Source organism: Trachurus japonicus, chromosome 18, assembly GCF_045865225.1.
Source record: "Trachurus japonicus isolate A0001 chromosome 18, Traja_1.0".
NCBI classification, from domain to species: domain Eukaryota; kingdom Metazoa; phylum Chordata; class Actinopteri; order Carangiformes; family Carangidae; genus Trachurus; species Trachurus japonicus.
In genome coordinates, this window is record NC_140924.1 from 25,120,691 (window position 1) to 25,142,127 (window position 21,437).

At 40.0% G+C, this 21,437-nt stretch overlaps 3 protein-coding genes across 4 annotated transcripts; 2 read left to right on the forward strand and 1 right to left on the reverse strand.

Moving 5' to 3' along the window:
* Window positions 1-1,945: 1,945 nt before the first annotated feature.
* On the forward strand, window positions 1,946-5,860 carry LOC146969389 (ependymin-2-like). The gene is made up of 7 exons (XM_085760533.1): window positions 1,946-2,064; window positions 2,311-2,503; window positions 2,704-2,738; window positions 4,269-4,403; window positions 5,079-5,262; window positions 5,351-5,438; window positions 5,542-5,860. The coding sequence occupies exons 2-7, from the start codon at window positions 2,437-2,439 to the stop codon at window positions 5,669-5,671; spliced, it is 639 nt and encodes a 212-aa protein (XP_085616659.1). The 5' UTR covers window positions 1,946-2,064; window positions 2,311-2,436; the 3' UTR covers window positions 5,672-5,860.
* Window positions 2,046-15,239, forward strand: LOC146969390 (ependymin-like). Its single transcript, XM_085760534.1, has 8 exons — window positions 2,046-2,064; window positions 12,832-13,024; window positions 13,198-13,232; window positions 13,328-13,462; window position 13,786; window positions 14,627-14,809; window positions 14,898-14,985; window positions 15,091-15,239. Exons 2-8 carry the CDS (start codon window positions 12,958-12,960, stop codon window positions 15,218-15,220), a joined length of 639 nt encoding a protein of 212 aa, XP_085616660.1. The 5' UTR covers window positions 2,046-2,064; window positions 12,832-12,957; the 3' UTR covers window positions 15,221-15,239.
* Window positions 15,240-18,946: 3,707 nt separating this feature from the next.
* On the reverse strand, window positions 18,947-20,967 carry cskmt (citrate synthase lysine methyltransferase). Of its 2 annotated transcripts, none has more exons than XM_085759897.1 (2): window positions 20,765-20,967; window positions 18,947-19,687 (listed from the first exon to the last, which is right to left on the reverse strand). In XM_085759897.1, the coding sequence occupies exons 1-2, from the start codon at window positions 20,844-20,846 to the stop codon at window positions 19,002-19,004; spliced, it is 768 nt and encodes a 255-aa protein (XP_085616023.1). In that variant the 5' UTR covers window positions 20,847-20,967; the 3' UTR covers window positions 18,947-19,001. The 2 variants fall into 2 exon arrangements, with proteins under 2 accessions (XP_085616023.1, XP_085616024.1); XM_085759898.1 differs by having other exon boundaries at window positions 20,678-20,820.
* Between the last annotated feature and the right edge of the window lie 470 nt (window positions 20,968-21,437).

Sequence of the window (21,437 nt, forward strand, 5' to 3'; positions counted from 1 at the left end):
GAGTGTTTACTGTTTTTATCTATACAAATGTGAATAACATGCCATTGATGCAACTTAAGCTACAATCAATTGTCTAATCTCATGTATTTTCCTCTACCTAAACAGTTTTATAGCACAGAATATGCAAGACATGGAAATAGAATTGAAAATACTTTATTAACCCATTGGAGAGAGGGTGGGGCGGGCGATGCAGACGGCAGTTGGTGCAGAGGATGGAGCTCCGGTGGATCTGTGGAAGAGGAGAGGAGAGGAGAGGAGAGGAGAGGAGAGGAGAGGAGAGGAGAGGAGAGGAGAGGAGAGGAGAGGAGAGGGCTCCATGTAACCAGATGTGTCCCCCAGTAGTCTTACAGCCTGGTCGCACTGGACGCGGAACCGAAGCGCGGCAGTGCCCTGGAGCGGAGGCAGTTTCAGATAGGTGCACATGTTAACCGGTCTGCCTGGTCGCACATCTCGCGCTGTGGAGCGCAGTGCACGCGCCTGCAGCGCTTCAGATCGGTTCGTTTCTATTTTTCACGCAAGCCGCGAGCGCCGAGAGCGCCGTCTGTCAAGCTGGATAGACCAGATCGTACCAGACGGGCACAGAAAAGGCGAGAGAATCCGGTCAATTTATTTTATTTTATTTTATTTTATTTTATTTTTATTTTTATTTTTTTTCAAAATAAAATAATTAAGTGATGATTAATGAAGTTGTTGCTTGTCCATCTATACATATTTGACCGTTGCGTCTGCACATGAGACACACACACACATGTTTAAAATGACGTGTGTGTGTGGAAAACCGAGTGAATACGAGTATGAACGACTGCAGTCGATGTCTGACCGGCGCGGAGAGAGGAGGAGCAGTACGCTCCCAGTGCGACCACCCAAGCGCCCGAGAAGCCGCGCGCAGTGCGACCAAGGCCCTACAAGGGAAGTTTAGTAGGGGGGAATGCACACACACAAAGAAAGTGTGAAATTATGAATGTGCCCAAAATAGAACTTAACCACTGTATATTCATAATTCTGTTGTACACCTGGAAGTCCTTTAAACTATGTCTGTAAAAACAGTCATTTCAGTTTTACTATTGCCTTTTTGTTGTAAATTGAAATCCTACATTTTCCTGAGATTTTATACAGTTCTTTTTTATCAACATTAAACTCAACACAGCCTTTAATCTCACATCCCAAATGTACCAATGCAGCCAAATTATGTCATAAACTTTACACCTCCATAAGGCAACATATTCCTTTATACCTCTTGTGTGGGCTGTAAACCATTCTGTGAATGAAAGAGAGTGGTGAGAGAACATTATATTGTTCCATACAATAACAAACTGCTCTGGATTTTACCTCCAAAACTGTAAATTGAGAAGAAACATGACTCTAATAGCCTACTTGTCATGTCTACTTTTACATTACACGTTGTTGTTCTTTTTTTCTTTCATTGTCTCTGACTGAGTGGATGGTTGTCAAACCAGACTAACAGCAAGAACCACCTGACACTGTCACCAATAATGTTGAGCGTAAAGCTCATTGAATGCACATTGTTGTTATTAACACTATAGTGTGAAATAGTCATCCTTTTTTTTTTTTTTTTACATTTAATGAGCCTCTGACTTTTTAAACTACAGTTCATAGAATGAATGTAAAAAGTAAACACACTGCAACTGATAAGACATTGCTGTATTATTTATTCAAATATAATGTAACACTGTCAGTTTTTCATAATGTTGAAATAAAAACCATTGATTCAGGGATGTTAATATGAATACAATGTGACTGTGTTGTTATAAATAAAGTGTGTGTATGATCTGAACAGAGTGAGTTATGAGGAGGAAGGATACAGGCCACCTGTGACATGCAGGTATTCTTATCTGTAGTCACGCACCTCCAGATCATATGACTGTGATGTCATTGACCAACATCCTCTCCATCCGCTCCACTCAAACAACAATCCAGTGCTGCTTTTTATGGCGTCCTCACACTGTTGAACACAAACAGCATTCTTTACCCCTGATCCAGTGCACACAGGCCTCACAGCCACTTTATGAAAAGCGATCTTTAATAAACACACATAACTCCAAGGTAATGTACATTTGAAGTGTGTGGAAGTGTTTTGTGTATGGTTTAGGTGATATATTCTAAGTTTAGATGATTATATTCTAAGTTTGGTTGTAAAATGTCTTCACTCACACACGCTAACCAGTTTATAAAACAGAAAGTAGAGCAGATGTTATGTGGTGGAGGGCATAGTGGCTTTTATAGGCTTTATATCTGATAGCTGAGGCCTTTCAGTTTGATGGATGACCAACTGACCTTTTTTTTACACAGGGTTATAAATAAAACCTGGAGGCTGGATCTTCTCCTGGAGTCTCGGTCTCAGTGTTTATAAGGAAGTGAATCCACACGAGCACCAGAGTGTTTGTAAGAGTGAGCAGGAGGGAGGAAACTTCAAACATGCAACTCTTGGTCGTTTTGTCGTGTTTACTGGCTGGCTGCCTGGCAGACAAACCTACACCATGCAGTAAGTAGAATACAGATAGATATTTCTATCTCAGTTTTCCTTTCTCTTCTATGTTTTTTTATTCATGAGTATTTGTGCTAACAGAGTTTACCATTGCTGACTTAAAAGGCTTATCTAAATCTATTTTATATGACAAAATGTGTGTGGTTATGTTAAATATTGCAGTGTAATGATTCACATTTTATATTTCATCTCCACAGCAAGTCCTGCTTTACTGAGCGGAGCCCTCACTGTGGTGAGTGTTCCTATTTTTCAAGCATGTGAAGGCAGGAAATGTGCATCTAAGTACAATGTTAAAGAAAAAAGGAAGCACTCTCACTGAAAAAGACACAACTTGTGGAGGTGCACGGCTGTTTCAATGTGTCATGTGTGTTGACACATTGAAACAGCTGGTCGAAACATTGGTAACACTTTACAATAAGGGTCCTTTAATTAACGTTAGGTTGTACATTATTAAGCATTAATATATAAAGTAATGTGTTAATTAATGCTGAGTAATGCATACATAATGATAACTAATTACATTATTCAACTTTTAAATGTAATAACTAACTTTGAGTAGTAAACATTAATTAACTGCTTAAAGCAGAAGTAAGTGATCCGGTCGTTTTGGCTAATGCTGCGTTCCAGGCAGGCTTTTGAAACCGTAAATTACAGCTTCAAGTCACAACTTACGACTTTGTAGCGTTCCAGGCAACCCACTCGTGTTTTTCCGACCTGTTTTACCGGTGAAAGTCACTATAACGACCACTCGTAACTTCTGACCCGTGAACTCGTACCAGATCAAACTGGTACAACTTCACAGGTCGGAAAAACACGAGTTACGAGTTGCCTTGAACGCACCATAACAGTCCTCGTCCCTACGTCACCACATTCACGGCGTCCCTTGGCTGCACACACAGCCCTGCATGCCGTTCTCTCTCCTCATTGGATAAAAACTGTAGGATACGAGAAAAGTTTTCTCCTCGGCTCAGAGCAGAGCAGAGGGACTGACAGACCCGTGTTTCAGTCCAAACACTCTATGTAAGTGATTGCTGTCAGAAGATATAACTATTTAAGACTTATATTAACACAAATATATCACTTACTTCTGCTTTAATAATAGGCTACATTAAAGGGACAACGAGGAGTTTCTATTCGGTTATAAAAAAGTCTCACGTTAATGTGGATGAATCTCCGCTACCCACACTTGTTAATGGGCCCATTTTTGATAAATATATCGTTCTGTCTCTATCGTTATTTTGTTATTATTAGTGGTGGCGGAGATGCTGGTCGAGCCGACCAGCATTTCCTTAATGAGAATAATGCAGCTGAATCGTCGTTTATGGTCGGAACTACGACGGTAACTGAACGTCTTTGAACGTCTGACTTTAATTCTTGATGAATGAAAACATGAGTCTGTCTTGCGCCGGTCAAAGAATTTCACAGTGCGCGCAGAAGCTCATAAATGTAGTGTGAAAACGCTTCACTTTTCCAAAACTCCTCGTTGTCCCTTTAATTAATGTGTTTCCTAATCCTAAGTAATACATAATAATGATTGTTAATATATCTGTTAACAGTTAATTAATGCTTAATAATGTACTAACAAACGTTAATTAAGGGACCCTTATTGTAAAGTGTTACCAAAACATCTGTGTCCTGCCTGTCCTGATGTTCTGCTGATTAAAACTTTCCTAAAGGATTTTTGAGTGTGCTGGCTTTTCTCCCCTCACATACATCAGTATAATGACCATTATGTAAACTCACTGCCATCATCTCTCTCCAGTCTTCACAGAACGAGAAGGTCTTTGCCAACGCTCGGTACCTGTACGATGCAGTGGGGAAACGGACAAGGTTCATGGAGATGGGCACGTATGAGAACAAGAGCTTCATCTTGGATGTTCTCCTGCTCTACGAAGAGGTGACCAAGGCCATGATGGGATTTATTTTACAGATCTGTCACAACAGATTACAACTGAAAAGTACACTGGAAATTATTTCAAACTGAATTGAATTTTGAAATGTACTGTAAATTAAGGCTGAGGAATCCGCAGAGAGATTCTCTTGAATTGTCTTTGATTGTATGACACATTTGAAGTGATCTTTGTATAGACTGACAAACACAAACAAAACTATAATCTGTTATGGGAGATACAGTGGCAGTTCAATGAATGTGCAAGTTAAAGTGTTCAATTTTAATCTAATGGTAACTTTTTTTTCATATGTCCTATTAGACTTAAAGTAAAACAAGAACCATCTCAGTGTAGTTGTACGTCTCTCTCCGGCTTCCCTTTGGAGCCCTAGTCAACAGATCAGAAGAGAGTTTAACTGTTTTCTGAAGTACCATATGAAAATAAAGCAGACTGCTCCATTTTGACATCACAGAGTTACAGAAGTCCTGACAGCTCAGTTCCTGAATACAGGCTGTGTGCATTTCTCTGTGGTGTGAGCACGTTGCTTTAATATAAAAGCTATCTCATCCTCAAGACAGATAATACCAGACATTAAATATTTATTTAGTAAAGGGGTAGAAGAACAAAAAAAAGTCTAATGCAACAAAATAAGCAACAATCCCTTCTCTACTCTCATCCCTCAGCGTACCATGTACCACATTTTCAGAAACAACAAAACATGCACGAAAAAGTCATTCAAGGCGGACTTCCAGCCTCTGGGAGTTCCAGATGGAGCAACTCTGCTGGGCCAAGTTGTGGTGGGCAGCTCATCTATACCTCTAGCAGGAATGCTGGTCGACTCCTGGATCGGTCAGGTAGCACAAGGAGGTAATGGTTCAAACTGTGGTCGCTACCTATACTGTACCGACGCCATGCTGTTTTATGAACTCAGTTATTTTCATCTCTGTCTCTCCAGGAACGTTTATTACCACAGTCACTGAGGTTGGATGCATCCCAGTCACCAGTCTGTACCAAACCAACCAGTTTGGATGGCTGATGATGAGGTAAGACTTTCATCAATACTGTAGAAAAAAGAAAAAAAACACTTTCACTACCACAAAATTTGGTATCACCAAGTGATAATTGTCACTTTTTCCCATCCACTAGCTTCTTTGACAACCTCGTCGGCATCTCAGACCCTCAACTGCTCAACCCCCCAGATTTCTGCCCAGATACAGAAATAGACAGCACAGAGGAACCAGCGGACTTTGTCAGCTTATTCTTTACAAAGCATTGAGGCTCATTTAACTAATGTCTCAAATCCTGCTGCTTATATCACAATCACTTCTATCACAAACAAATCAGAGCATCCTTGACCAGATTTTGCAGAATTATACAAAAAAAACAGCCAATACAGCCTTTTTTCTATAATAGAGGTTGGAGGAAAGTAACACTCTGATTCTTTAACAGACTGTGCCTACATAACTACCGAATGATCATGCTCCTGAATGTACACAACAATGTATTGTGTTACCACCTGCATTTCTTTTTCAATAAAATATGAAATAGAAAAAATGTGTCTCTTGGAATAATTTCAACATACATCATCCCTTCATGGTGTCGTGTTATTGAGATCTGATGCCTCCCTCATCCAACTCAAGCACCTGTGTGCCAGTTCATGATCTGTGCTTTCTGTCTTTGTGGTGGCTGCTAATATGTTTACTCAGTCACTTCCTCCACTTTAGTTTTGTCCTACCCATGGAGTATCAGTGTTAAAGCGCCACAAAGCTGAGTTTGACCAAAAGAACACTGTATGTTGACTGTAGCATGCTGAGCTCACCTGTTGTTGATTGGAATTAGTTCTTTTCCTTCAGTGTGCCAGGCCAGGATGCCATCTATATGCATCCCTGCTGAGGTTTCTACACTTACTAACAGTAAAAGCACTGGTATATGAATTTAGTTTGCACCATTCTTCCTGTGCTGCACCTGAGGTGAGTGGGCGATTTCACCGCAGAGCACTTGGTGTATTCTGCCTCTCCAAGTGGACTCAGTGTCTGCCATTTTTGGAAATATTAAAGCATATGCGTATCGTTCCAAATCTCTGTAGTCCAGCCTTCTTTTCTTATCTTAAACTTGTATTGAAATCATATTTTGTGGCAGCTCCAGTCCAGGCCACTCAGTCATTGTGGATTATCTGAAACATTTGGCTGAGTCTTTTATATCAACATTAATATTAACCTCACTCACTCATTTGAGACAGTTTCTCTTGGGGTGCAATTCCCCAGGTGTTATTGTTGGCCCATTTTGCTCCAAGTCTTTTTATTTATATTTGTATTAATTGAGCTTGTATGCAACCACTTGTATTACATGCATACATATCGAGAAAGAAGAAAAACATATATATATATATATATATACTGTGTATGTTACTATAAATAAATACTAGTGACACAGTTAAAATATATTATTTCACTTAATTTTTGACAGGGTTATGATTTTATTTGGTTGTATTTTATGAATGCATCATGTGTTTTAAGAATGTAATGACCATTCAAGCCTCACATGCAGCATACGGTCTAGATGTCTTAGTTTTACTTTGATGTAAATGATTATGGCCTTCCATAGGGTAAACATTTTAACCTTAACCCAAATTTTCCTTTTTACATCCCCTATAAAATTAAAATCCAGAAGTTGAGGGGTTGTCTATAGGCTAGGTGCCCCCCCACCCCCCTCCCCATTTTTATGTGCTTGCAGTGTCTGTTTGATTGCTGTTTTGACAGCTAAAGGACCTTGCAGTGGCATGCTGGGACCATCACCAGCTTGTGCATAGCAGAGAGAGCTGTTTTTTTCTCCCTGTGCAGGTGACAGTGCATTTATCATCAAACAACATGAGAGCTGGTTCTGCTTGTGAGTCTAAACAGAGCAACACAGACATTGTTACTTCAGCGTCTGTGTTGCTCTGTGCCTTTGATTCTCCCCTGAATTCTCTGATCTCAGAGGCACACTGCAGTTCTCCTGTTCCATTATGGGGAATGATGAAATTGCCATCTTGCTAATAGTGTTTTGCAAGTGTTCCATTGGAATTCCAACTTTATCTTTAATTTAGTCAGCTACCAACCAGAGGCCTTTCCTGTGCTAAGTGTTGCTCCTTTGATTATGCTATTATGTAAATCTAAGTCTTAAAGTGATTAATACATTTGAAAAGTTTCATTCGCCCTTGATGATTGACTGGATTCCTCTGATTTAATGTAGTCTAGTTTAGAGCAATACACAGCCAATGCACTTGTATGTTTAGTAAGAAAAAATTGAAAGTTCAGACCAACTGAGATGTCTGGGCTAGGAGGCATGGGAAATCCTGAGTTTGGATCTTGTACATGACATCAGTAAATGTCATGTAAAACACAGAAGACATATGCCATGCTGTCCCTCAGGGTGTCAACTATAAGAACCACTCGTGCTGCAAGAAGCCACTTCCAACCACTGGCACTTGCACAGGAGGTTTCTTCCCTGCTGGGACAGATTGGGTTGGGTTCCCCTGGACTCAGACTCCTGGTTTAGACCTGGGTGAAGAGCTGCAGCTGAACAATAGAAATTCAATCAGGATAGACCATTTACAACGAGAGAGCCAGGTTTGAGGATGAAGATGAAATTACATTTATTGTGCACAAAATAGACTTTGGCGCTTAGACCACGGGTGTAGACCAGCTGAGTAAACTGATCTGGGGATGAGAAGCTTGCATCTGAAGTAGTTATATCCCCCCCGGGCCTAGACACTGGTGGTGGTAGGGAAGCTTGAAGTCGCCTGATGAGGGAACTTCTCGGTTGAAGATCCAGGTTAAGACAGTCTGTATCTTGATGGAGGTGGTGCCGGGGTGGAGGTGGGCTGAGAGTTTTGCAGGAATGACGGCTGGATGACAGGAGAGAGAGAACTTTTAAATTTGATGCTAATGACTGATTGGTGGAAGGGAAAGAGGATGGCAGACTGTGATTGGCTGAATTATGAGAATGAGGGTGGAGCGAGAGGATAGCAGGAAAACAGGGAAAGGGCTTTGAAGCGTGCTTAAAGAGATAGTCTTCCTGTCTGAACTTTCGCTTAGCTTCATTAGAATGGGAAGAGGAAATTAGACAGAAAAGTCATGTGATGCATTGCAGCACATAACTCTCTGTGGCTGATGACCTGTGTGTTTTAGGTTCATGAACCTGCTTGTCTGGTTGTGCTGCCTAAACCTAACCACTTCTGGAGCAAAGTGCATGAGCCATGCATGAGTCTCTGAGGTTAGCATCAGCCTGTTCAGCATTCACCGTTCCTAAATATTTGAAATTTCAAAATTTCATACTTTTTCGAGATCCAAATTTCCAGACTACTCTGTAAAAAATTCTAATAATTTGTGACATTTGAGTAATCATAATTATGTGTATCATGTAAATAAAGGTAACACTTTACTTGAATACATGTTCATAAGACTGACATAACACTGTCACAACCATGACACCTGTCGTAAACATCAATGAATACTTTGACAGCTGTCATTAAGTGTCATTCGGTAAGTTATGTCACTTTCCATGCAAAGTTGACATTGTTTGAGATGTCCTTGTTATGACAACTGGACATAAAGACAACATAACCCAGTGGTTCCCAACCTTTTTTTACTTGTGACCCCATTTTGACATCACAAATTTCTGGCGACCCCGCGATTACGTGATGGTCACGTGATCGCGATTGGCCGTCAGTCAAGATGAGCCAGCTCAGATATTTTTATATGCTGCATCAGAATTTTAAAAGAATAATATTTTTATCAGTAATTTTTTTTTCGATTTAATAGACATTTCAGGCGACCACATTTGAATTCCAGGCGACCCCACGTGGAGTCCCGACCCTAAAGTTGAAAAACACTGACATAACCTGTCTTTAACTTTAAAAATTATGTCCAGTTGTCATAACAAGGACATCTCAAACAATGTCAACTTTGCATCAAAAGTGACATAACTTACCGATTGACACTTATGTGTCATAAGTATTCATCGATGTTTATGACAGATGTCATGTCATGTTTATGACAGTGTTATGTTAGTCTTATGAACAAGTATTCACCCAAATAACCTCACATAAGACCAAACCCAGATAAGTATTAAAGGGACAACGAGGAGTTTCTATTTGGTTATAAAAAAGTCTCACGTTAATGTGGATGAATCTCCGCTACCCACATTTGTTAATGGGCCCATTTTCGATAAATATATGGTTTTGTCTCTATGGTTATTTTGTTATTATTAGTGGTGGTGGAAATGCTGGTCGAGCCGACCAGCGTTTCCTTACTTTCGGTTTCGTGGCGAGTCATGAGAATAACGCCGCCGATTCGCTGTTTATGGTCGGAACTACGACGGTATGTGATCGTCTTCCAACCTCTGACTTTAATTCTTGATGAATGAAAACATGAGTCTGTCTTGCGCCGGTCAAAGAATTTTACGGTGCGCGCGGAGGCTCATAAATGTAGTGTGAAAACGCTTCGCTTTTCCAAAACTCCTCGTTGTCCCTTTAAGATAAATATATTTCCATACAATAGTTTCCATTTTCCATAAAAATGTATAAAACCAAATTTCATATTTTCCATACTTGCGTATAGGAACCCTGAGCATTGCTTCAGCAATGATGGTCAGCCCTCAGCATTATGTGTTTTCCTCAGGAAATGTATTCCAAAGTTTTCCCAGGATAGGAGAAGGACAGATAAAAATAGTTACACATTGGCAGTTTGTATAAGAGAAGACTACGATGGATGGATGGATGGATGGATGGATGGATGGATGGATGGATGGATGGATGGATGGAGACTGAACAGAAGGAATCTCAGCAATCCCAATGCCAATACAATATGCTATTGTATACAATACAATATCTTACGGACATATGCCATAAACAAGTAAAAATATTACTGTGTAGATGTGAATTTCAATGCAACACATATCCACACTGCATTGCACACATATAACCTGGGCTTATGTCAACTATGCATCAATAATATTATCTGATTGACTTTAGCCATTTGCTACATCTGTTCCTCTATTGATACTACTACTTAAATAACTATATATTATATATTGTCATAATAGTATTCGTATTCTTTTTATGCAACATTTTTAGTTCATTTGCTTATGTTTCCGTGATGTGTACTCGCTGAGACTCCTTCAATACTGGTGGTGAAAAAGGATCATGTAGTGTGCTTGATGAGGGAGTCTGCTACTGTTCCACCACTAGATGGCAATGTATGATAAGAAATAAAAGGGGATAAACCTCAAACCCATGTGTCTTGTGAATGACTGAACTTCTAGAAGCATGTTTTAAGTCCAAATGTAATACAACAAATGGAAACACAAATAATAACAATAATGTGAAATAAGTGACTCGGGTTGTCTCTTTTTCAATCATTGTCAATAATTTATTATTTTCATATTATGACCACACACACATAAGGCAAGACAACTCAATGTGATTTACATAAAGACAAAACCTTTAAGAAGAACAGCATAAAACAGCAACAAAAAAAACAATTTTTTTTTAATAAAAAAACTGTAAGCATTAAACATAGAGTTAAAAGCAAGAGCAAAGAAGAATTTAAAAAAAAGAAGTAGAAGAAAAGAAAATAGATAAGTTTAAAGTTCTTAAAAAGAGTTCAGCCATAAAAGAGAAATGTTTTAACTTGGATTTACAGTTGGAGCTGATTTCAGTTCTGCTGGTGGTTTGTTCCAGTTGTGTGCAGCATAACAGCTAAATGCTGCTTCACTGTGTCTAGCTTGAACTCTGTCCTCCACTATCTGAGCTGGGTCAGAGTTTGACCCTAATCAAACTCATCAAATACACAATCCAACAACTTCAAAACGCTCTCGTGGACAAGTTGTGACCTGTTCATTCACCACGCTATGAGATAATAACGGAAGGTTACAAGCTAAATTCATGCAAAACTGCTGATGCATGTTCCCATCGGGGGCAGTTTTTCGGCAAGCAGTCTCTGCATTTGCCTCGAAAACAACTTTGTCTAGTAACGTTCTGTTAATCTCATAGCGTGGTGAATGTGCAGGTCACAACTTGTCCACCAGAGCGTTTTGGAGTTTTTGGATTGTGTATTTGATGAGTTTGATGAGGGAAATCCCATTAGCCTCCGTGGCGTAGCTCTGAGCAGCTCACGGCTCTGCTCCGCCATTCTAAAAATAGCTTGCACCAACATTTACAGGTAATGAACCTACGACTATAGGGATTATGGCAATGGGCAAATTTGCCAAAATGTTGAACTATCCCTTTAAATTCAGCACAACCTTTAATCTCACATCCCAAATGTACCAACACAGCCAAATTATGCCCTAAACTTTACACCTCAATAAGGGAACATATTCCTTTATACCTCTTGTGTGGGCTGTAAACCATTCTGTGAATGAAAGAGAGTGGTGAGAGAACACTATATTGTTCCATACAATAACAAACCGCTCTGGATTTTACCTCCAAAACTGTAAATTGAGAAGAAACATGACTCTAATAGCCTACCTGTGATGTCTACTTTTAGATTTCTTTTTTTTTTCTTTCATTTGTTTCTGAGTGAGAGGATGACATGGCTAACCTGACTAACAGCCGGAATCACCTGACACTGTCATAAATATATTGGGTGTAAAGCTGCACTTCAATGCACATTGTTGTTATTAACACTATAGTGTGAAGTCAGCTTTTTAGCATGTAATGAGCCTCTGACTTTTTAAACTTCAGGTTATAGAATGAATGTAAAAAGTAAACACTTTGCAACTGAATAAGACATTAAGATGTGATGTATTCTTTATTCAAATATAATGTAACACTGCCAGTTTTTCATAATGTTGAAATAAAAACCATTGATTCAGGGATGTTAATATGAATATACAATGTGACTGTGTTGTTAAATAAAGTGTGTGTATGATCTGAACAGTGAGTTAATGAGGAGGAAGGATACAGGCCACCTGTGACATGCAGGTATTCTTATCTGTAGTCACGCACCTCCAGATCATATGACTGTGATGTCATTGACCAACATCCTCTCCATCCGCTCCACTCAAACAACAATCCAGTGCTGCTTTTTATGGCGTCCTCACACTGTTGAACACAAACAGCATTCTTTACCTCTGATCCAGTGCACACAGGCCTCACAGCCACTTTATGAAAAGCGATCTTTAATATTCATAACTCCAAGGTAATGTACATTTGTGGTTTGTGGAAGTGTTTTTTGCGTGTGGTTTAGGTGATTATTATTGGTTTGGTTGTAAAATGTGTACATATGTATTAGTCTTCACTCACACTCTCTGTCATTCTGTGACAAACATTAACCAGTTCATAGAACAGAAAGTAGAGCAGATGTTATGTGGTGGAAGACGTAGTGGCTTTTATAGGCTTTTAGCTGATAGCAGAAGCCTTTCAGTTTGAGCACCTGACCTTTTTTTACACAGGGTTATAAATAAAACCTGGAGGCTGGATGTTCCCCTGGAGTCTCGGTCTCAGTGTTTATAAGGAAGTGAATCCACACGAGCACCAGAGTGTTTGTAAGAGTGAGCAGGAGGGAGGAAACTTCAAACATGCAACTCTTGGTCGTTTTGTCGTGTTTACTGGCTGGCTGCCTGGCAGGCAAGCCTAAACCATGCAGTAAGTAGAATACAGATAGATATTTCTATCTCAGTTTTCCTTTAGTTTTATACTTTTTTTATTGTGCTAACAGATTTACTGAGAGGCTTATCTAAATCTATTTTTACATTACAAAATGTGTGTGATTATGTTAAATATTGCAGTGTAATGATTCACACATTTTATCTTCACAGACAGTCCTCCTCTTCTAAGCGGATCCCTCACTGTGGTGAGTGTTTGTATTTTTCAAGCATGTGCAGGCAGGAAATGTGCATCACTATGCATAATTACCATGCGTAACTCACTGTTATCATCTCTCTCCAGTCTTCACAGAATGAGAAGGTTTTTGCCAACGCTGAGTACCTGTACGATGCAGAGGGACAGCGGATAAGGTTCATGGAGAAGGGCATACATGAGAACAAGACCTTCACCTTTGATGTTCTCCTGCTCTACAGAGAGGTGACCAAACCCATAATGGGATTTATTTTACAGGGCTGTCACAACAGATTACAACTGAGAAGTATATGGGAGCTAAATTTAATTTTAGACTAAGGAATAGGCAATAAGTCAGAGAGTCTCTTGAATTGTCTTTGATATATGACAAATTTTAAGGCAAGGCAAGGCAAGGCAATTTTATTTGTATAGCCCGTTTTTACAAACAGTTTGTCTCAAAGGGCTTTACATGGCATCGTAACAACATCCTCTGTCCTTAGACCCTCACATCGACTGAGGAAAAACTCCATGGAAACCCTTTTAACAGGGAAAAGTCGGAGAAACCTCAGGGTGAGCAACAGAGGAGGGATCCCTCACCCAGGACGGACAGACGTGCAATAGATGTTGTTACAGACAAGAAAACAGTTTACAGTTTGTCACAGAATGTGCGAAATATGGAAATGTTAGCAGGAGTTGATGAAGGCAGTCTCTGGTGAGGGGAGGGGGCGGGGGGGGGCGGGAGCCGGTGATCTTTGTATACTGACACAAAGAATGCTCCTTTGGTTGATAGAATTACAAAACCATAATCTTTTTATGGGAGATTGAGTGTGCAAGTTAAAGTGCTCAAATTTAATCTAAATATTTCTTATAGGTAACATATTTTACATTTGTCCTCTTAGACTTGAAGTAAAACAGGAACAATCTCAGTATAGGTGCATGTCTCCTCTCTCAGGCTTTTCTCTGGACTAGTAACAACAGGTCAGTTAACCAATCAGAAGAGAGGGGGCGCTGTTCTGACTGTTATGCTGTTATCTGAGTGAGCATTTGTCTGTGGTCTGACTCTTTGATATGCCATAGCTTTAATATAAAAGCTATTGCATCCTCAAGAGAGATAATATCAAACTTAATTATTTTTTATTCAATCTTATTTATTTTTTATTTTACTTAAGGAAACTGCTGCTGTCTCTATTTAGAATTATTGTCTTGTTTTAAATGTGTCTCCTTTTTATTTTGCAAACACCATGACAGGGAGAACGGCTTCTCACTCCCACGTTAAATAAGGTTTCATGAAAGTGACAATAAATTGAATTGAATTGAAGTATTTTATTTAGTAGGGTGTGGAAGAACAAAAAAGAGTCTAATGCAACAAAATAAGCACCAATCAACATCACCCCTCTCTCATCCCTTAAGGTGTCATGTACGAGATCTCCAGACACAACCGAACATGCAAGAAAAGGCCAATTAAGGACGGCTTCCATCCTCTAGGAATTCCAGATGGAGCATCTCTGCTGGGCCAAGTTGTGCTGGGCAGCTCATCTGCAGCTTTCGAAGGAATGCTGGTCAACTCCTGGATCGGAGATATTCCAAAAGGAGGTAATGCTTCAAACTGTTACCACTGCCTACCAACACCATGCTATTTTATTAATTTATTATTAAGTCATTTTCATCTCTGTCCCTCCAGGAAAGTTCATTATGACAGTCACTGAGGTTGGATGCATCCCAGTCACCAGTCTGTACCAGACCGACCAGTTTGGATGGCTGATGATGAGGTAAGACTTTCATCAAAAAACAAAAAACACTTTCAATACTATAAAATTCAGTGTTGTTGTGACAGTGCCAAGTGATAATTGTGTCACTTTGTTTCCATTCACTAGCTACTTTAACAACCTCATTGGGATCTCAGACCCTCAACTGCTCAACCCCCCAGATTTCTGCCCAGATTCAGAAATAGACAGCACAGAGGAACCAGTGGATCTTGTCAGCTTATTCTTTACAAAACAATAAAGGTCCTCATTTCAAATGTCTCAAATCCTGCTGCTTATATCACATTCACTGCCTCAAACCAATCAGAGCATCCTTGACCAGATTTTACAGAATTGAGAAAAAAAAACAGTCAATACAGCCTTTTTTCTATAATAGAGGTTGGAGGAAAGTAACTTTCTGATTCTTTAACAACATGACCCTGATTGTCACGACTGTGCCTACATAACTGCCGAATGACCACGCTCCTGAATGTACACAATGTATTGTGTTTTTTATCAATAAAAATATAGAATACAAAATAATGTGTCTCTTTGAATAATTTCAACATACATCATCCTTTCATGGTGGGCAGGGCTGTTGCTAGGAATTCTGAGCCCCCTTAAAGAATATTAAAGTGGGCTCCTGCCCCCTGACTTTTCAAGTTTTTTTTTTTCTTTCATTTTTTTGTCTTTTTTTCCCCTATGTATTATTATTTAGCCTACTTTGTTTTGATGCTAATGCAGCATTACTATGAGTATTAGTCAAGGTCTTATGCAGAATAAATCAGTCATACAAAAGATTAGACTACTGGGTTTTTTTTGTGGGCTCCACTGGGCGCTGGGCCCCTAGAATTATCATCACCTTTCTCCACTATACAGCGGCCCTGATGGTGGGACCCAATGCCCCCATAAAGTGTTACAGATCTGATGCCTCCCTCATCCAACTCAAGCACCTGTGTGCCAGTTCATGATCTGTGCTTTCTGTCTTTGTGGTGGCTGCTAATTTGTTTACTTGGTCACTTCCTCCACTTTAGTTTTGTCCCACCTCTGGAGTATCAGTGTTAAAGCGCCACAAAGCTGAGTTTGACCAAAAGAACACTGTATGTTGACTGTAGCGTGCTGAGCTCACCTGTTGCTTTTTACTGTTTGATTTGCATTAGTCCTTTTCTTCCAGTGCTGGGTACCATAGTAGGAGGCTGCATCCCTGCTGAGGTTCCTACACTTAACAGTAAAAACGCTGGAACGTGAATTTAGTTTGCACCATTCTTACTGTGCTGCACCTGAGATGAGTGGGCGATTTCACCACAGAGCACTTGGTGTATTCTGCCTCTCCAAGTGGACTCACTGTCTAGTTTTGTTTAGATTGTTGGACTGCAATTTTTGGAATAGTATAGTTCCAAATCTCTGTAGTCCAGCCTTCTTTTCTTATCTTAAACTTGTATTGAAACCTACTTTGGCTCCTCTGGTTGCAGCCCTTTGCAGCTCCAGTCCAGGCCACTCAGTCATTGTGGATTATCTGAATGAAACATTTGGCTGAGTCTTTTATATCAACAACTACATTCAAAGTTCTTGAGACAGTTTCTCCTGGGGTGCATTTCTCCAGGTTAACACCCCAGGAGAAACTTGTCGGCCCATTTTAACCCCTTTACCTTAGTGTCCTATGTCGAAGTTGTATTCGTCTTCATATTATTTCACAATAAGAGACTTTATTCTTTACAGGGTTATGGTTTTATTTGGTTGTATTTTATGAATGCATCATGTTTTTTATGAATGTAATGACCATTCAAGCCTCATATGCAGCATACGGTCTATAACGTCTTGGTTTCACTATGATGTCAATGATTAGCCTATGACCTTCCATGTTAAGTTTTTTTTTTTAACCTTTATTTACCCAGACAAGCAATTAAGAACAATTTCTTATTTACAAATGCAGCCTAGTAGCTCATTATCACAGAAATAGAATTATAGAGGCTAAACATTTTAATATTTTGAACCCAAATTTTCCTTTTTACAGCCCCAATAAAATTCTATGATCTGGGAGTTTAGTGGTTGCTTATGTAAGTTGTTATGAGCATGCGGTGTCTGTTTGATTGCTGTTTTGACAGCTAAAGGACCTTGCAGTGGCATGCTGGGACCATCACCAGCTTGTGCATAGCAGAGAGAGCTGTTTTTTTCTCCCTGCAGGTGACGGTGCATTTATCATCAAACAACATGAGAGCTGGTTCTGCTTGTGAGTCTAAACAGAGCAACACAGACATTGTTACTTCAGCGTCTGTGTTGCTCTGTGCCTTTGATTCTCCCCTGAATTCTCTGATCTCAGAGGCACACTGCAGTTCTCCTGTTCCATTATGGGGAATGATGAAATTGCCATCTTGCTAATAGTGTTTTGCAAGTGTTCCATTGGAATTACAACCATATTTTTAATTTAGTCAGCATCCCCACCACTACCAACCAGAGGCCTTTCCTGTGCTAAGTGTTGCTCCTTTGATTATGCTATTGTGTAAATCTAAGTCTTAAAGTGATTAATACATTTGAAAAGTTTCATTCACCCTTGATGTTTGACTGGATTCCTCTGATTTAATGTAGTCTAGTTTAGAGCAATACACAGCCAATGCACTTGTATGTATGGGAAGTATTGTACAATATAGGCCAATGAATGTTTAGTAAGAAAAAATTGAAAGTTCAGACCAACTGAGATGTCTGGGCTAGGAGGCATGGGAAATCCTGAGTTTGGATCTTGTACATGACATCAGTAAATGTCATGTAAAACACAGAAGACATATGCCATGCTGTCCCTCAGGGTGTCAACTATAAGAACCACTCGTGCTCCAAGAAGCCACTTCCAACCACTGGCACTTGCACAGGAGGTTTCTTCCCTGCTGAAACAGATTGGGTTGGGTTCCCCTGGACTCAGACACCTGGTTTAGACCTGGCTGGAAGAGCTGCAGCTGAACAATAGAAATAGAATGGGAAGAGGAAATTAGACAGAAAAGTCATGTGATGTATTGCAGCACATAACTCTCTGTGGCTGATGACCTGTGTGTTTTAGGTTCATAAACCTGCTTGTCTGGTTGTGCTGCCTAAACCTAACCACCTCTGGAGCAAATGTATGAGTCCCTGAGGTTAGCATCAGCCTGTTCAGCGTTCACGGTTCCTAAATATTTGAAATTTCAAAATTTCATACTTTTTCCAGACCCTAATCTCCAGATATTGGTAAAAAAAAATTCTAATAATTTGTAACATTTGAGTAATCATGTATCATGTAAATAAATTATGCAATTGTATTCATTGTTTTACATTATTCTGAATTTGTATGCCATCATGTCACTAAATAATTTCCAGTAGATTGTAGATACAATAGCACATACAAAAAATAACTTCATATAAGACCAAACCCAGATAATTAATATTAATAATAATAGTTTCCATTTTCCATACTTTTCCAGACCTGGAAATATATAAAATCAAATTTCATACTCTTCCATACTTCCCATAGTTGGGTATAGGAACCCTGAGCATTGCTTCAGCAATGGTGGTCAGCCTTCAGCATTTCTATGTGTTTTCTTCAGGAAATGTGCATTGCACACATATAACCTGGGCGTATGTCAACTATGCATCAATAATACTACCTGATTTGTTAAGTGAATGACTTTAACAGTTTGCTATCTGTTCCTCTACTGGTACTACTACTTAAATAACTCTGTATTATATATTGTTATAATAGTATTCTTTTTATGCAACATTTTTAGTTCATTTGCTTATGTTTCTGTGATAGAAAATCGCTGAGACTCCTTCAATATTGGATGAGGGAGTCTGCTACTATTCCACCACTAGATGGCAATGTGTAACAAGAAATTAAAGGGGATAAACCTGTGAATGACTGAACTTCTAGAATCTAGAATGTTTTAAGTCCAAATGTATTACAACAAATGGAAACACAAATAATAACAATAATGTGAAATAAGGGACCCGGATTGTTTCTTTTTCAATCATTCTCAATAATTTATTAATTTCACATTATGACCACACACAAATAAAAAAGGTTACTGCTGCATAATAGAGCGAGGAGTTACTTGGTAGCAGTAGTAACAAACTCCCCTTAATTCCCCAACCTCCTGCACCCCAACATCTGCTGCCATCACCCCCGGCTCCTGGACTTCAGTCTCCAGCCACAGCAGCCTGGCATCAGGGTCCTCGTCGGAGAACTGGAGCAGAGATCCTGAGCCCCGCAACACCTTCATACACTGTTTCAGCACCAAGGCAGCCTTCCCTCTCCCCTCCTTAGACCTCAACAAGGCGTCCGTGGTGCCCTTGTCGATGATCAGGTCCACGCTGCTGGAACCGTAGTGCTTGTAAAGATGTGTGCAGTCCAGCTCCACAAACTCAAGCTGGGAAGAAACATTGCGAGGTTGAATGGCTTTAGTCTTAACGTGTTCCTGCATCAGTCGCACAGCTATTGGGGAAATGTCAGCACAAGTGACCCGCACTGGGAGAGGAGAGTGTCTGTAAATACAAGGCCCCAGAGCTGAAGTGCCACAGCCCATATCCAGGATGTGGAGCAGAGCATCCTGATGAGATTTAGTATTCTGCAAGAGGGGCATGATGAAGTCCTGCACCGAATCAAAGCCGAAGAACCATTCAAAGTTCTTGAAGGTGGGCGTCCTGCTGCTGTTCTCAGTGTAGAAACGGTCCCAGGTGGCTTTCTTATCCATGTTCTCTATCAGCTCAGCTAGGAGGACACACAAACACACACACAGAGACTGGATTAGATTGAGTTAAACAGATATACAACTATCTTTGATGTCGGGAGCGTAGGCCTACCTATGTTCCCCGATCAGGGAATACAGGACCCTCTTTTTGTAAAAGGGTCCTATGTTCCCTGTTTTTCCCAAAAAGGGTCCTATGTTCCCCACTGTTGCTGGTCGATGGACTCTCTCTACTTATCTGGACTCTCTCTCTCTATCTGGCCTGTCTAGTCCCTACGTGGTCTCTTTACTAAACTTAACCAACTCCTTTCTTCATTGCCTAACCCAACCAATGGTACAATTACACTTCTCACAACTCAACTTCTCACTCAAAAATAGGCAAAAATATGCCAAGTCACAACTCCACTTCCAGGTATGGGTAGCCTACAAAAATTGCATGTTCCCCAAGTCCTTTTGGGGAAAAGCGAGGAACATAGAGGGTTCTATGTTCCCCAGTCCCATACCCTTTTGGGGAAAAGTGGGGAACATAGGACCCAGGGAACATAGAGATGATCCTTTGATGTCTACATCAGTCTGGCAGGTGAATGTGTCCTTGTTTGTACAAATGGGTGGTTTTATTGGGACACAATAAATCAGTAATCTAGATTTGTAGGTAGGTTGAAAATCATTTCAAACATGACTTTTTTTGTGATTTGAAGTTCATCACGTGACTCTCAGTGCTTGTGGAAACAAACATTAGCGGCATGCTAACTCTTGAATGAACACGAGTTTAGCTAAACTTGCACAGCTGCAAAATGTTAACTTCATTACAGGTTCAAGATTAATTTATTGTCTTGTTTAGACTATAGACTGTTCTAGACACGCTTTAATGTGCAGAAGAAAAGAAAAAAACAAGTGAATAAACAGACAGCATTAAGTCCACAGCAGCTGAGGGGTCAAATAAAGTCATATCACATTTACAGCTAACACACTGTAGCTGTAGCTAGCTTATTAGCCGCAGTGCCGTGTGTTACCTGCAGTAAACCATACACACAGTACACAACACTTCGGTCGACAAAGATCGTATCAGGCACTTGACTCCAGGTTGAGACGTAGCCTACTTGTGAGTGAAGAGTGATGCCGCACGCAGGCTGCAACTTTTCGCCATCTTGACAATGTCAGAGGTTTGGAGAGTAGAAACATTTTCCCTCAAGGACTTCACCGCTCCGTCCTCACCACCACTACTCCTACTAGCGTCATATGAGGAGAGGTCTCACTCTGAGCGGATTTTCTAGTGCCACAAACGGCACGACGACTGCGGCCGGTCTCCAAAATATTGCAGAGAAGGCTTCCTCCGTTACAGGCGACGATCTTTGATGACGTTATGCGGCAACGACGCCACTGCGCATGTGTGACTGCAGGTGTAAACAAAGTGCAGCTTGAACTCAAAACTCAGAGGAGTGTGCGGTGTACAAAAACTGCTGCATTATGCTTGTCACTAGAAATGCGCGTCACTCACTTCCGCAGTAATTATCATGTAACTGACTACAGCTGTTCTGGAAATGACTGTACATTAAGTAGATGCATGCTGTATGTTGTTTGCATTAACATTATTTTTAGAATAACCCTGCTGCTTGTCAGTAGTGTTTTAAGATATTAGTTAATCAATCAAGTAAATAGAGCATCAACAATTTTAGTTTAGGTTATAACAAACATACAATCATGGTATCTAGTTTCAGCTTTACAGATTCAATTTCAGGACAGAAATAGCTATTTGAAGATCTCAGTAATGAT

Coding starts and splice junctions, on each gene's coding strand:
- LOC146969389 (XM_085760533.1), top strand. CDS start 2,437: ATGCAACTCTTGGTCGTTTTGTCGTGTTTACTGGCTGGCTGCCTGGCA. Junction 2,504..2,703: donor AGACAAACCTACACCATGCA/GTAAGTAGAATA, acceptor TCATCTCCACAG/CAAGTCCTGCTTTACTGAGC. Junction 2,739..4,268: donor TGAGCGGAGCCCTCACTGTG/GTGAGTGTTCCT, acceptor ATCTCTCTCCAG/TCTTCACAGAACGAGAAGGT.
- LOC146969390 (XM_085760534.1), top strand. CDS start 12,958: ATGCAACTCTTGGTCGTTTTGTCGTGTTTACTGGCTGGCTGCCTGGCA. Junction 13,025..13,197: donor AGGCAAGCCTAAACCATGCA/GTAAGTAGAATA, acceptor TTATCTTCACAG/ACAGTCCTCCTCTTCTAAGC. Junction 14,810..14,897: donor CGGAGATATTCCAAAAGGAG/GTAATGCTTCAA, acceptor CTGTCCCTCCAG/GAAAGTTCATTATGACAGTC.
- cskmt (XM_085759897.1), bottom strand. CDS start 20,846: ATGTTTCTACTCTCCAAACCTCTGACATTGTCAAGATGGCGAAAAGTT. Junction 19,688..20,764: donor GCATCACTCTTCACTCACAA/GTAGGCTACGTC, acceptor GTGTCCTCCTAG/CTGAGCTGATAGAGAACATG.